Below are 14,970 nucleotides of genomic sequence, written 5' to 3'. Positions count from 1 at the left end.
TCTGGCCCAGACCCACCACCCCGCCGACTGGACCAGGTCAATAAATCACCACGCTGGGAAGCATGTGCACCAGGGAAGCTAGCGCGGATGTGACTTACTGCAGAACAGATGTCTTCTCCCACTGAATCAACACCAGACTCAGCACACACGGAACCCAACACCTTCCTTTAAACCACCAAGAGGACGACCACAACAAAAGGCGCCGCTTCCCTTTATTCTCACTCTAGATGTGGGCTCTTTTTTTTTCTTTTTTTTTTTGCAGACAATGGATGAAAATATTTTGGCCTTGGTGTTTGATGTGGGTTCCTTTTTTGTCCGCTGCTGGTTTTCATGGGAAATGTTTGATCAGAGCGATCAGCTGCACAAAACAGGAACAGGGCCACCGACAAAGGGAGGGAGAGAAGCGGAGAAATCCACACCTCTCATTGGTGGGATCTAATGTACTTACATTCGTCCTCCAGAATATGACCTTTAATCCTGATTGACACCCAGAAAATGGATCAACACGCAAACACGCTCCTTTTATCATTCAAAGTGCGCCACGGCTATCAACCTGAATAAATAAATCTGGCCCTTATCTCCTGAAATAAAACTGGATAAGCTCTCCCACCGGGCCTGGATGGAGGAAACCGTCAGCACCACTATTTTGGTTTGTCTCAGCCTCATACAGAGACAGGATCCTGTTTTTCCCTGTGATCCATCCTCCTGCTTTGTGATCCCCGGGGACTCCTTTTCCTATGTGTTGCGTGAGACCGATGGGCCCCACAACCCAGCCCACACGCACAACATCCCTCTTTTCCTGCTACAGTGTGTGCAGCCTCCATATCTTTCAGCATTTATCAATCCAAATTTGAGGGCAGGTGGGGGGAGGGACCCTTCAGGGTTTCTTTTGAGATATATTTACCAACCAGCGTTCCAGGACTGTCAGGCTTACAGCCCGAGGACCAGAACCAGCCCAGCTGAGGGGCCCATCCAATCTGCAGTACAATACACACCTGAAAGATTTATAAAAGTGACATTAGTTGCTTTTTCTGTTGTTAAATTAGGAGTTGTGGACAAAATATGTTGCAATTAAATGACAGTAATTCCTGAATCTGTAAAACACAAAATATAAGAAAAAAAATGGAGTTCTTGCTTTCTGTGGATTTATTTATTTATTGAAGTCCAGCCATATTCCTGATACTTCTGACTTTGGTTTGTCAGAAACGGTCACTTTCAGTCAACTTAATGGTAGTTAATGGTAGTTTCTCATTTCAGAGAACAGAGGCCGTGGAGTCAGATGTTCGGCTGTCAGACGGAGCAACAGCGCCGCCTGCTGGCGACAGTAGACGATGATCAATAACTGAGTCCGCAGGCACGCTCAATCCAACCCAGACTTTTGTTGGATAAAGGTTTCCACATTTTAGAACTTTTACCCTCGAAAGAATTCCGGTTTACATGAATCCGGATGTAACTCTTTTCTTCTGATGCTGCACAGTCTCCTGTTGAACACATCTGGGAAGTTCTGTCATTGGTCTGTTAGTTAATATCTGTTAAAATGACAAATTTAAATGTTAAATATCACCACAAAAACGCACTACGATTCTGTGTAAACGTTTACTTTGCTGTCAGAAATCTGAGCTCTGCTCCCACTGATCCAGAACCCACAGCCTTCCATAGTGAGCGGCAACGAAATAGTTCTTATAAATTTACAATATTACTTAATCCATATATTCTAAAGTGACACATAAAGTACTATAAAGATATTTTATATAAAAATACAGATGTACAACTTACTTTACACATTTAATATTGATAATGTGGTGGAATATAGATTATCAAAAGACACCAGGCCTCTCTTGTATTCGAACTATATCAATATCGGCCACTAGATGGAGCAATAATAAAATTGATCCAGCATATCAGGATTAAAATACTCCGAATCCTATTGAAAAACAATTGCTTTCGACAGTTTTTAAATCAGATATTGGACAAAATGATCTTTTTCCTTTCCAGCTTTTAATAATGTGCAAACCCAGTGGTTTCTGCCATCTCCACAGATGTTTTCTCTGTTTGATGCAGCCAGTGATTTATTTGACCCTTCTCAAACAGACCAGGGGCACGCCAGTCCTAGAACTAGCAAAACTATTTGCAAAATGTCATTCTGTGGTATTTAATAATGAATAATGAACAGTGGAAAATATCCCTTATGAGGAATTTTGCTGAATTGAACCAGACTTTCCTACAACAAAAAAGCCTCTTAACATCAGTGATTTCAGCTTTTTGAGGTTTCTGATATAATGATCAGCTGCACTGGTTTTAATTATAGATGCAGATGGCTGCTTGGCTGCAATATAGGATGTGACTGGTTTTAGCCTGCATACTGACGACCCTGAGTGAACCTCACCATATGCTAGTGAACGGGATCCTGACACAGTCTCAGAACCTAAACTCCTGCAGTATATCACATCAGCAGGGTGTTCTGTGAAACACATGAATTAGAAATTCAACGGCATATAGGGAAGGGTGTTAAAATGTAAGAAAACCCCAGAAAGAAGCGATTGATTACAGTGGGGAGAATAAATATGTTCAGCCCTGAAGAGCAAATTATATATTTTATATATTTTGAAGCGTGCTGCATCTCAAATGAAATTTGTAGTGTCTACTGTATGTCCACCGTTCTACTCTCTCATCTCTGTCAAATAATAACAGCACTTAAAGGTCGATTAGCAGTGATATTGTGTGTGAAAGAGTGTGTTGTCAAGGTACTACTTGGGTTTAACCATCAAAACATACACTCACAGCATGCACACGCACATCTTCCACCCACTCTCCTCCATAAATACACCCTCAGTGTGAGTCACTCAGCAGATAAATCACCATGGTTACAGTAATATAATAATTGCTGTACTCAAAGCACACTGACTGATGATGCTTGGGAGACCACTTGAATGTCATTAAGGAGAAAAGCAACAATGGCCACTCGTTCACGGCATCAGTTATCGACGCCCGTCTGATCTTCTGAGCAGGATGGGGAGGCTCTTCCCCGTTATGTTCTCTTTTATTTAGTCACTTTGAGAAACTCATACTGTGATTATGTTTTTGCATGCACGTGTGCAAGAGCTCAGCCAGTTTCCAAACCTCTGGGATTTGTCTGATAATCACAGGAAGATTAAGGAGAACTGAAGGTAAAAGTTTGAAATTCCTCACTGGAATTCCAACGACACGCGTCAGTTCTCATCCCCACAATGACAATATAGTTACGGCAAGTCCAAAATCTCTAAAGTGACAGTGGAATTTCTGCACGTTCAACAGTAAAACAAGAGAGTTTAACGAGCACATCAGGACGGTTTGTAGCGATAAAATGTGAACCTGTCTTGGTTTTCAACATTAATGTTGCACAACAGAACATTGAATAGTTAAAAATAAGAAGAAAAAAGCCCTATACAGATTTAGTTATTATTATTAGGATTATCGTTATTATTATTATTGTTGTTGTTATTATTATTATTAGTTAGAAGGTTGAGTTTAGAAGTTTAGCTTATAATCAGGCGTTGGTTGGGATGGTTAGGGTTAGGCGAGGTAACTAGGTAAAACATGACTATGAAAGTCCTCTCAAAGACAGAAATTTGAGGATGTGTGTTAGTGAATATAATGAGCTGCTTTCTGCCTGATCTTTCATGGCTTATTGAATATTTTAAATGAGTCTTTATCATGTTGGATAGAGTGATTTAGCACAGAATCCTCTCTGACCCATTCATAGGCCGGATCAGCCATCGGACAGTCAGGCTTTGAGCTGTGAGCAGATGCTGGAAACTCACCACGTCTGGGGTAGAAATCATAGATTATTGCTGATGTTGCTGAAATTTGTGAGTGAGAACAAGCACCTGGGTCTTGTTTCATCGCCTTTGGATTCCACACACCCTGGCCTTGATGAAATGGCTCCGTTGTCATGGTAACATGACATTTCCCCTTGACATTTCTAAAATGTTCATTTCTCTCCATTACAGCTACTGTGTTTTTATTTTCAGAAATGCTCGTTCTTTAAGATAATATCATAAATGTCCCAAATTGAGAACACTTTAAAAACACTTAAATTTCCTTTTACGTTGTTCCGATTTCTTGAGAGGAAAACTAATTGGGGGAAACATAAAGAAAAGGAGTTCTGGAGAAGAAACAGGGAGAAGGAGCTCACAATAAGTAAAGAGGAGCTGAGAGATCTGAAAAAGCTGAAGAAGAGAACCAGCCTAAGAAGAAGAACCATGAATTAAATGCATTCTGCTGCCATGTGTGCGTGTGGATTTTAGATCAAATGGCATCTGTGGAGGTGCGTCTGCAGTTGGGAATCAGTTCATTGTCAGGAGACCACAGCCACCTTCAATCCATCATGTCTGAGACGCTGAGATTAGCAAAATGCTGATCAAAGTTGTCGTGAGAATAACGTGTCCAGTACAATCGATCAAATCGACTAAAGCCCAAACTGAATCACCCACTGGACTCTTGGTGGTTCAGAGTCCCACAATTCCGATGGCGTGAGGAATTCTAGTGGCGGCAGGAAGTGGAGAATATTAATTGTAAATGACAAAAGCGAGTCATCAAAAGTGTGTTCTGGATTTAATAATGTCACTTTTTGGAAGTCTCACTGGTCATTTGTGCTCCTGGTTATTTCTTTCAACAATTAAATAGTTGTACTGGGTAATCTTTATAGATACCACGATAAAAAAAAGGACAATACTGCTCTGGTACAGTCATTTAATATCACAATTGATTCTATAGTTAGTATATATTCAGATTTAAAGATCATATTAGAAGATTATAATTGCACATTGTCTCCAGAAGAGCTAGGAGCTGCTACGATAGTGCACAGGACCCTTGGGCTCCAGGCCTCCGGTGGAGGAGCCGAGCATAAAGGACCACCCAGGGGAGGCAGGTGATGGTGAGATTGATAATCAGCAGTTATCTCCTGCAAGTGGCACCAAAGCAATTTTTTAACACTACAAAATACAAGGCCTAAAATTCTGGTGTTGTGCCGGTTTATGTCAGCCTTGTGACTTTTATCCTTGTCTTGCAATTCCCGCAGGAACAAAGACAGAGAGTTGCAGTTTACTGGGCCTATTTTGGAACTGTCCTTCATTGTCAGACTGCTAAATTCTAATTCACTTGGCAGAAATTCACAACGATTTCTTAAATGAAACAGAATGACACGTGAGGCACTGCTTACTTTTACTGATAAAAGAAAAACTGTCCATCAGTATTGATTCTGATGAATCTCGTTAGTCTTTGCAGAAGGACCATTCAGCCTGAATGCACACATCTGTTTATGTACTTTCCTCCTTCTGCCAAATGCTCCTTCCTTTGTCTCATCAGGGTTGTCAAGATGCTGCAGTCACCACAGTTTAGCATGTTTGGCCTCATACTAATGGGAAACAAACCCTGGATGAAAGCCAGTTAAGGATCACTAAAATACATGGAGATGTCTGCTCAACGACCTCAGCTGTGCTGAAAACATCTTTTTTCCCTTTCTTTTTTAAAATTGCATCGAGGTTTCATGGCCAAAATTGATTATTTCAACAAGGTTTGAAAATATTGGAGGAAAAAACATCATAAACCTACTAATATCTCCTCTACCTCTCATTCATTTTGGGATAGTTGCAATTGGCGACATTGTGTGTGTGTGTGTGTGTGTGTGTGTGTGTGTCTTTTAATTCTCCTCTTCATATATGTTGAGGGCACGCTCATGCTCTCCCTCCCTCGCTTTTTCGTTCAAATCGTTCATTGTTGGGGCTTGTTGGGGAGTAATAACCTGAAATTGTACATGTGCATTTTTTTAAAAATGAAATCTGGTGAAATTGTGTAGAAATATTGGCCAGTTAAACATGAGGTCTGTTTGAGTTTTCATGACTCTTTTACAGCTGAAATTACTGTGGGAGTCTGTAGAGTTAGTGTTAAGTTAATGTTTTTAATGTTTAAATGTTTCTGCAAAGTATGTCATTTTTATATTATGGGGACATAAACGGACAGTTATGGCAAAATATGGAGCCCGGCATTTTTAAGCCTCGCAACCTTAGGTCAAGTGACTCCAATCAAGGGAACCATAACATTGCTAACGTAACATCACAAAATGGAGGGAAATTCAATGCTTGGAACATGTGCTCCACCAACAGAAACCATTACTGTTGGGAGTCCCCAGTGTTTCCCTCTCCCCCTCCCCATCTGTGTCTTGTCCCTTCTCAGGCTGGGCGGAGTGGCCTCCAGACTCCCCCCCGTCGGGCGATTGACACACACCTGAGACTGATCTCCAGCCAATCACCCAGCCTGGTCCACTCCCCCATCATTGCCAGGTCATTGTCCTCGAACACCCCCCCCCCCCTTCCCCGTGGTACAGCCTGGCTCCTAAAACTCTGTGCAAGTTTGTTTCATCGTTCCTGTGGAACTGATTCAATCAATCAATCTCAATCAATCTTTATTTATATAGCGTCTTATACAATCAAAATTGTTTCAAGGCGCTTTCCAGAATCCCAGGGCCTGACCCCAGACAAGCAACAGTGGCAAGGAAAAACTCCCTTTAACAGGAAGAAACCTGGAGCAGGACCAGGCTCATGTAGGGGGACCCTCCTGCTGATGGCCGGCTGGGTAAAGAGAGAGGAGAAGGGGAGGACAGGTAGAGGATAGGATAGGTAGGAGAGGAGAGGGGTAGAGGAGAGGAGAGGTAGAGTGAAGGGGAGGTAGAGGAGAGGAGAAGGAGGAGGAGGGGAAAGAGGAGAGAGGAAAGAAGAGGAGAGGGAGAGGAAAAGGAGAAGGAGAGGAGAGGAGATTTGTTGATGATTGTTGGTCTCTCCCTCAGATCACCTTTGGGATACCTGCCGCCCGTCCTGCTCCCGCTTGACCGTGTTTGTCTGCTTCCAGCACCACTTGGTTTTGCCCTGAACCAAATCTTAATTCCAGCCTCACCCAGTCGTGTGTGTCTGCATTTGGGGGTCTTGATTCGTGTCTGCAGGGCTTAACAATTACATGTTTGAGGGTTTGATTACTGAATCTACTCTATATTTGAGTTTTCCTTGTATTTCCACATCATGTATGTAAGTATGTTGGACTTGCATTTCTCCGCTTATTTTTTTGCAGAGCAAACAAGGCATTTCTTGTAAAATGTGTAATTAATGAAAATCTAAAATTCAGTGATCGTGGTGGGGCTGCATATATGTTTTGTGTGGTGCGGCTCTAGTTATACACCAAACCTTTGGTAAAATCCTAAAAACAGGATGTTTAACTTTGTGTTTCGTCATATGTAATGAGGCCCTGATCCAGCAGGTTCTGCTCTTTTAAAAGATGCTTTATCTTTTTAATTTCTTTTCTGTTTTTGAGAACCATCATGTCAGGTTTCTTCACTTCTTTCATTTTAATGTGTCTGATGAATTCATTTTAATCTCATTAACTTCGCCAAGGAGGTTATGTAACAGCTGGCTTTTATCTGTTTATAAAAAAATAAAAATTGACAACTACAAAAGGAGCACATGATTACATTTTGGTGATCTTCCAGATTCTGGAGGGACTTTGACCTCACTAATACATTTCTTTGATCATAAAGCAACTACTGTATCATTTCTTTGATCATAAAGCAACTACTGTGTCATTTCTTTGATCATAAAGCAACAGCTGTGTCATTTCTTTGATCATAAAGCAACTACTGTGTCCTTTCTTTGATAATAAAGCAACTACTGTTTCATTTCTTTGATCATAAAGCAACTACTGTGTCATTTCTTTGATCATAAAGCAACTACTGTGTCCTCTTTGATCATAAAGCAACTACTGATTCATTTCTTTGATCATAAAGCAACTACTGTGTCATTTCTTTGATCATAAAGCAACAGCTGTGTTCTTCTTTGATCATAAAGCAACTACTGTGTCATTTCTTTGATAATAAAGCAACTACTGTTTCATTTCTTTGATCATAAAGCAACTACTGTGTCATTTCTTTGATCATAAAGCAACTACTGTGTCCTTTCTTTGATAATAAAGCAACTACTGTTTCATTTCTTTGATAATAAAGCAACAGCTGTGTCATTTCTTTGATCATAAAGCAACTACTGTGTCATTTCTTTGATCATAAAGCAACTACTGTGTCATTTCTTTGATCATAAAGCAACTAATATGTTATGTAACCTTTTATTAGTACTCCCCATGACGTCAGGTGTGTCACAATTTGTGAGGAATTGACGTGCTTGATGGAGGTTTGAGCTCTTCTTTCCTAGTTACCCTAGCAAGGCGGTTATGTCACAGTTGGTGTTTGCTCAGGTTTGTCATTCTATTAGCAAAATAATCCAAAACAGATTTTAAGGCAATTTCAGGAAAGGTTAATAATGGGTCACGGGAGATCCCATTAAAGTTTGGTGATGTTACAGATTCCACAGAGACTTTGACCTTTGATCTTCAAAAAATCATAGGTGATGCTCAAAGCCAAAGGTCTGGCAACCTTGTGTTTTATGTAGCATTGAAAAGCTACTGCCGAATCTGTTGAGTGAAAAATCTTTATTTTTTTTAGTTGATAACTAGTTTTTCCCATGTATCACTAGATTATTTTTTTCACTAAATACTAGTCATTTATTGCTACATTTGTGTAGAATGTAACAGATGAATAAATTAATGTATCCATCTGTGCTCACATTAAATGTGACTGCTTTTTAACTCACTGGGTTGTTTTTTGTTTTGTTTTACTGTTTTTATTCAGGGTTCTTTATGAAGGTAAATTTGGTCAGCTGTTTAAATGATAGCATGATCGGAGGGCCATACATATTACATTACAATTTGGGCCACTATTTTGTGTTTAATATTTTGCTAAAACACAAGTGCATTTGTTAGACATTTAAAACATGTATGGATGTCCACGCGTAACCTTTATCTTTGCAGAAACGCACTGCCTGAGCTTCAGGTTCATGCTAAGCAAAGCAGTAGAAGGTTGAACTCTACCTATAAAAATGAGATTTGATCCAAATGAAATTTTGTGAACATTCTCTCCAAGCTTCATTGAGGGATGTTCATTGATAGTCTGTTTTTCTCTTTTGAATACATTCTCTTTTCAACAGGAAATGTCTGGCTCTGTGTTTACTAACTTCCCCAAAGAGGTTTGCCCTCTTAACCAATTCAAGTTCAACTCACGCCGAAAAAAACTGAAATGGGAGCGTTTGCAGCATGTGGACATAGATCAGGTGGTGAGCCAGCTAGATGTTGGTGTTCTTCAAAAGCATTTAAAAATAACCATCTACAGCAACCTGGACAGGGAACGATGTCACATGTGCATGAGCCCCATAGATCCAAACCTGCTCAAGCTCTTTCGGTTGGCTCAGTTGTCATTGGAGTGGAACATCTACTGCCAGGAGACTCTCATATACAACTACAACCAATTTAAGGGAGAACAGGATAAACTAAAGACTCAGGTCACTGAGCTTAAGGTACAGTTGCTAAATGCTTCCTCTGGTTCTGTTCATGACCCTCTGCTACGTCAGATAACTAGTGTCCTTTAAGCTTTTTCTTAAATGGAAGGCTTTTCTTAATAGGAAACACATGATTCTGTATGCTTTCTATTTCCTTTCTTTTGGCCAAAGTTCAAAGTTTAACTCTGCTCATGGGTCTGAAAAGGTTAGGGAATTAAATCTAATTTAATTGTCTGAAATACTATGAGAATCCACTTGAAACATTCATTTAGATGGCTATCATTGTGTCTTTTTGACCACCAGGAGCACAACCAGAGGCAACAGAGCTGTTGTGAGATGTGTGTTGTGAACCAGGAGGAAAACAAGAGGCTGTGTGAAGGGAAGATGAACCTCCAACAGGAATTAATGCAAATTCAGAAAGAAAAGGAGAAACTGTACAGTGAGATGTTGGGGTTGCTGCAGGAGAACAGCACACTGCAAACGAAGGTGCTAACCACTAACGCTACTTGGAGTAGTAACTTATGGTTTTATTGAGCAAGTGGGCATCTTGGTTAGCCCAATTTCAGGCTAATATGTTTATAGTGGAAACTCAACTGAATTTTTTTAATCTCATATATTGCAATCAGTGTTTTGATTTTACAGGTCGCAGAGCAGAATTCCATGCAGCAGAGTACTAAAACTCAGCATGAGTTTGAAAAGACTCAGGTATATTTATTTAATTATTGATTGCATTTGTCATTCAACATGTAAAAGTCGGATATTTTGCATTCTTGATATAAACAAAGTTCATTATCCCTCCTTTTTGGTCTCCCAGCTGTTGAAAAAACTTAACAATTTGCAGTCATCAACATCAAAACTACAGGAGCAAAACCAAAGACTGCAACAAAAAACCAAAAGACTGGAAGAACAGAAGGCTGGGTGGCTACAGGACAAGAGACTGCAGCAGGAAAATGAAAAGAGCCGGAAGCATCAAACCACAATGACTGAGCAGGAGCAGGTTAACATGATAATATTTCTACTATCTGGCCATAGAGTGCTGTTAACGTACAAGTTGCTGTTCAGGAGAAAAAATTAATCAGTGGTGGGGTCAGGGCCAGCAAGGCATTCTCAGCTGGTGTAAATATAAGCCAAAAAGGGAAAAAAAGGCAATATAATAACTCTCCATATTCCGATCTCGTCATGCCATATCATATCTAAATGGTCGCACTACTTCCAATGTAGGTAGAGTTTTTATCTAATCATATTTCAGCTCATTTGTGTTGTCAGGTGACATCAGATGTGGTGGAAAAGTGAAGGTAGAGGCAGAGGAGATAAGGACAACATGACTATAAAAACTGTGCTGATACAAGATGCAACACTAACACCAACAATTACTGACATGTCTGGTTCTTTATACTTAACGCTAATCTTCCCTGCACAAATAACATTTCTGTCAGTTGCGCAATCGCAAGCGCTGTCAGACCGAATATATAATGAAATTAGGCAATAGTGTGCCGCAATATTGTTTACAACAGGCGCGTCCAAACCCAGTCCTCAAGGGCCGCAATCTATCCAGGTTTTGTATCCTACCTGGACAATGCATTCACCAGGGGTCCTACTTCCCTTGTTGAAAGGGTTTTTTGGCTCGTAGGGCAGAAACCCCAGCTGCATTGTGAGGACTGGGCTTGGAAACTCCTGGTTTCCAAGATAACCCCAATTAATTTAGGTAGGACTAAACAGGACGTCACTAAAGGCCTAGCTGTGCGATGCGCGACCTGCCACTTATACAAAATATGATTATAAATAGTTTGTAATAAATTTTGACACTATAAGTTCTCATTTATTGTATGTTTTGCTGTTTCTCATGTTTGTGATGATCCATTCAGATTATACCAGCCGGGTCAACAAAAGATACAGAAGAACACAATGAGACACAGCACGAGGCCATTAGCTGTTCTAACGGCGACAGTTCTTCTCAGAGGAGAGCAGATGGTACTTTCACCCCAAAGTAAGACAATAAGTGGATAAATGGATTATTATGATTATTGTAGATTCATGGATTAGATTCAGATTCAGATTCAGATCCTTTATTGTCCCACACGGGGAAATTTACAGTGCAACAACAGCAACAAGAGCACTCAGAGAAAAATAAGATAAAATCAAATAGAAATCAAATGGAATATACAAAGAGGATGTATATTTACAATAATCCAGATAAATGGATACTCGGCCCTTGTATACCTGTACATAGTACAGAGGGTGAATACAATATACATATCAGAATATATAATATTCAGATTGTGTTAGCGGGTGTTCTGTTTATTGTGCAGTCTGACAGCAGCCGGCAGGAAAGATCTGCGATACCTCTCCTTCACACAGCGAGGGTGGAGCAGCAGATTTTTTATGGTTTTCTTATGTGTTTGTGCAAGTGATTGTAAAACAAGATTTAAAAAAAACAATGGAAAAAAACCCAAGTAGAAAACTTACTTCCTGATTGATTTTGATACCTTCCTCACAATTACAAAGGAGCCCATCTTCTCAGCCAGAAGTACTACAGAGGCGCAGTGGTGATTTACAGTGTCCCTGCGTCCTCATGCATCGGTCGACTGCTGGTCTTCCAGACAAGGTCGCGTCAGAGGCTGGTTCTGATCATGGAAACAGAAGTAAGTTCTGGATTGATGACAATTATAAATCCTCCATCAGGTGAAACTGTCGACTACTTACTGTAGCAACAGTCCAAAGACATGTTGATGCAGATAATCTATTTTTGTAATTAAAGTAAATCGTTTAAAGTTACAAATCTCTGCACCAGAGACAGAAGATGAAGAACAGGAGGAGAAAGAAGAGGGGGAAGAACAAAAAGAAGATGAGGAGGAGGACGAGGAAAAGGGAACAGAGCTGATGGACATCAGTCACTCTTCCGTTGTTGAAAGTTCTTCTGAAAGGAGCCCAAAAGAGACCGAACCCTCCTCTGCACCAACAAAGGCCACCTCACTGGAGTATGCCAATAAAAAAAGAGAAATTTGTTGCAATAACTGCATTGTTTTCTCACGTTTTATTTATTTGTACAGAAGATAGAGATTCATGCGTTTTTGAATCTAAAAACACATTAAACCTAATAACGCCTGATCTTAATTATGCAGGAGTTCAACTTCTGAAAACTCTGATGATAGGATGACTCAAGTGAAAGAGCAGCCAGAAAAACGCCAAAATGGCGAACCAGACAGGCCCCGTGCAACCACGGCCGTGTCCACCGTTGGTCCAGAAGAGAGTCTGGAGTCAGCGGAGTCGGAGGTTGATTCCCTCACGCTGCAGTGGTGTGAAAAACTCCAACAGACGTTTCAGCTCATGAAAGATCAACGGCCAATTATTCAGAAGTGTTTAACGGAGAGGCTAAATAAATTGGGCATGAAACCTGTAAGTTCACGTTGTTAATTACAGTTTACAATCTCCTCGATTGTATCTGTCGCTTCTCATTTTTTCCACTCCAAACGATTTAGGATCAGGCTGGTCTGAAAGAGGATGAATACAAGTCCATCTTGTTAAAGATGCACACAGACCTGGAGAAAAGTAAAGTGATGAACCCTTACTACAGGAAAATCCAAGCAAAGCTGTGCAACAGAGTGGAGAAAAGGACACTCATGAAGATGCCTCCTGGCGTGGTATTTAGCCGGAGAAAAGGTGTTCGGAGTGAGTGCATAGAAGATGAAAGAGCACATGGTGTCAAAGAAGTGAAACAAGCTGAATCCCAAGCTTGTAAAGAATGGAGAAACCAGATAATTTCCAAAGAGCTGATGGTTAAAATGGATGCCAGAGTCTTTAATATCAACATTGTCATATTAGCCCTTTGTTTGCAGAGGTTCACTCGTGATCTAATCCTAAAATTCTCACCAGTATCAAAAACCATACAATCTGTACCATTTCGAATGGCCGTTTTTCCTTGTGTTCTATCCAGAACGTAGATACGTCTGTCCTTTGGAGACCATACCAGAAGAGTCAGAGGATGATTCCACTGAGCTGCACAGTTGCGGATAAAAACCAAACCTCCACAGCAGCGACGGCAGAAAAGAATAGAGCAGTAAATTCTAAGACTGCCATTACCTGACCCTATTATGGAGGAAGGGAATGCAGGCTAGGTCACACAATCTCTTTTCCTTTTAAACATGTTTCTAAAGAAATAACAATGCAAAGCACACTTATTAAAAAAACAAAGAAACAAAAAAAACATCTGGACTCCTGATCATTCAGAAAAGATTGTAAAAATTGTATGTAGTTGAACTGACTCAAGGACTTTCTGCCACTATTATCAAGAAAAGACAATTCCAACCTCTCCTTTCCTTTATATGTGTGGGTAACAACCACAGATAAAGAACTAAATTAAATTTAGATTTAAATTGAACACAGCAAAGATGTCATGTCATTCATTGACATTTCCATTCATGTTTTATCTATTTGTTCAGTTCAATAATTATAGCAAGGACCAAGGCAACCTTATAATTAAGAAACCTATGGTCTCCCTATAAATACACCCTTTATGACAACATTACCTTAGTTTTATTTATTGTCTATGACTTTTTCCAATTAATTTCAAATCACTTTTTTCTGTAGCATTTCAGTTCAGAATATCAAAGCATTTTTCAGAAAAATATTTTTAGTGTAAACCAACAGCCAAAAAACAACCAACAGCATCTGAAAAATAGAAAAAAATAATTGTTGGTGTGCGGTGCTGCTTATGTTCTTTTTGTTCTATAAATCATCTCAAGAATGATGTAAGTGATCACAACGTATCACAAAACTTTATATGGGGGGAGGGGGCTGAACTCTAGATAAAGGCATTTGATTAGATTAGGTTATTTTCAAATGACCATTTTATAGGGAATTTATAGCGCTTCCATATGCACCTACTGTAAATCAGACTAGACTTTTCGCTCAATTGGCGTTAATAATTTACTCAACCGGACTTCCTGTCTATGTAGCAGTTTGCACTAGTCCACTGGGGAACACAATATTTGTGGAGTTGGGTCTGACCGCTGTTTTTAACTCATTTTTAGCTCCAGAATCTAAAACTGATCTCAGTTTTCCTCTATCACATCAACTTTTTGAACTATAGGATCCCCTATAGGTAGTTCAACCCCTATATTGATAGCTGCACACACCGTCTCTATTGTAACTGCACCAACAAGTTGCCTGGTCGCTGTAGATGAGTCCAGTTGTAATTAGCTGGCAAGTCTCACAGCAGCTAATCAGTGGAATTGTGCTTATCTGGAGGGCGAGCTGTGGAGGAGAAAAAATGACATGCTAGAAAAAACTGACTGCAATTCAATTTGAGATTTAATCACCATAAAAATCTAACTCAACGGATTTTTATTTTTTTTAAATTGTTCCCCAGTGCAGTCAAGCCACCTCCCCCCGGCTAGCTGGAGATTTGCATTGGTTTTTATCAAGAAGAACTTTAGGCAGCGAGGTAGCAGCCAGAGCTAAAGCAACAGCAGCGCTGGACATATTTACATGTCAGTACGCCACGCAGCATCGTCGCCATGTTGCTCCAAAATAGGCTCGCATAGGCAGCTTCGTCTATGCTCTC

At 40.1% G+C, this 14,970-nt stretch overlaps 1 protein-coding gene and 1 long non-coding RNA gene across 4 annotated transcripts; one reads left to right on the top strand and one right to left on the bottom strand.

Moving 5' to 3' along the window:
• Positions 1 to 1,128: 1,128 nt before the first annotated feature.
• Positions 1,129 to 14,970, bottom strand: LOC130523132 (uncharacterized). 2 transcript variants are annotated; one of them, XR_008949801.1, is made up of 4 exons: positions 14,543 to 14,970; positions 11,874 to 12,031; positions 2,387 to 2,461; positions 1,129 to 1,529 (listed from the first exon to the last, which is right to left on the bottom strand). It is a non-coding gene; the product is annotated as an uncharacterized LOC130523132 (long non-coding RNA). The 2 variants fall into 2 exon arrangements; XR_008949802.1 differs by lacking the exon at positions 2,387 to 2,461 and having other exon boundaries at positions 14,543 to 14,967.
• Positions 9,745 to 14,530, top strand: LOC130523131 (chromogranin-A-like). Of its 2 annotated transcripts, XM_057028149.1 has the most exons (9): positions 9,745 to 9,893; positions 10,050 to 10,112; positions 10,222 to 10,404; positions 11,273 to 11,394; positions 11,913 to 12,049; positions 12,199 to 12,385; positions 12,530 to 12,803; positions 12,887 to 13,076; positions 13,342 to 14,530. In XM_057028149.1, the coding sequence occupies exons 1-9, from the start codon at positions 9,792 to 9,794 to the stop codon at positions 13,419 to 13,421; spliced, it is 1,338 nt and encodes a 445-aa protein (XP_056884129.1). In that variant the 5' UTR covers positions 9,745 to 9,791; the 3' UTR covers positions 13,422 to 14,530. The 2 variants fall into 2 exon arrangements, with proteins under 2 accessions (XP_056884129.1, XP_056884128.1); XM_057028148.1 differs by having other exon boundaries at positions 12,887 to 14,530.

Source organism: Takifugu flavidus, chromosome 3 (assembly GCF_003711565.1).
Source record: "Takifugu flavidus isolate HTHZ2018 chromosome 3, ASM371156v2, whole genome shotgun sequence".
Classification (NCBI taxonomy): Eukaryota; Metazoa; Chordata; class Actinopteri; order Tetraodontiformes; family Tetraodontidae; genus Takifugu; species Takifugu flavidus.
The sequence above is the reverse complement of the archived record's forward strand: the minus strand, read 5'-3'. Positions and strand labels throughout refer to the sequence as shown.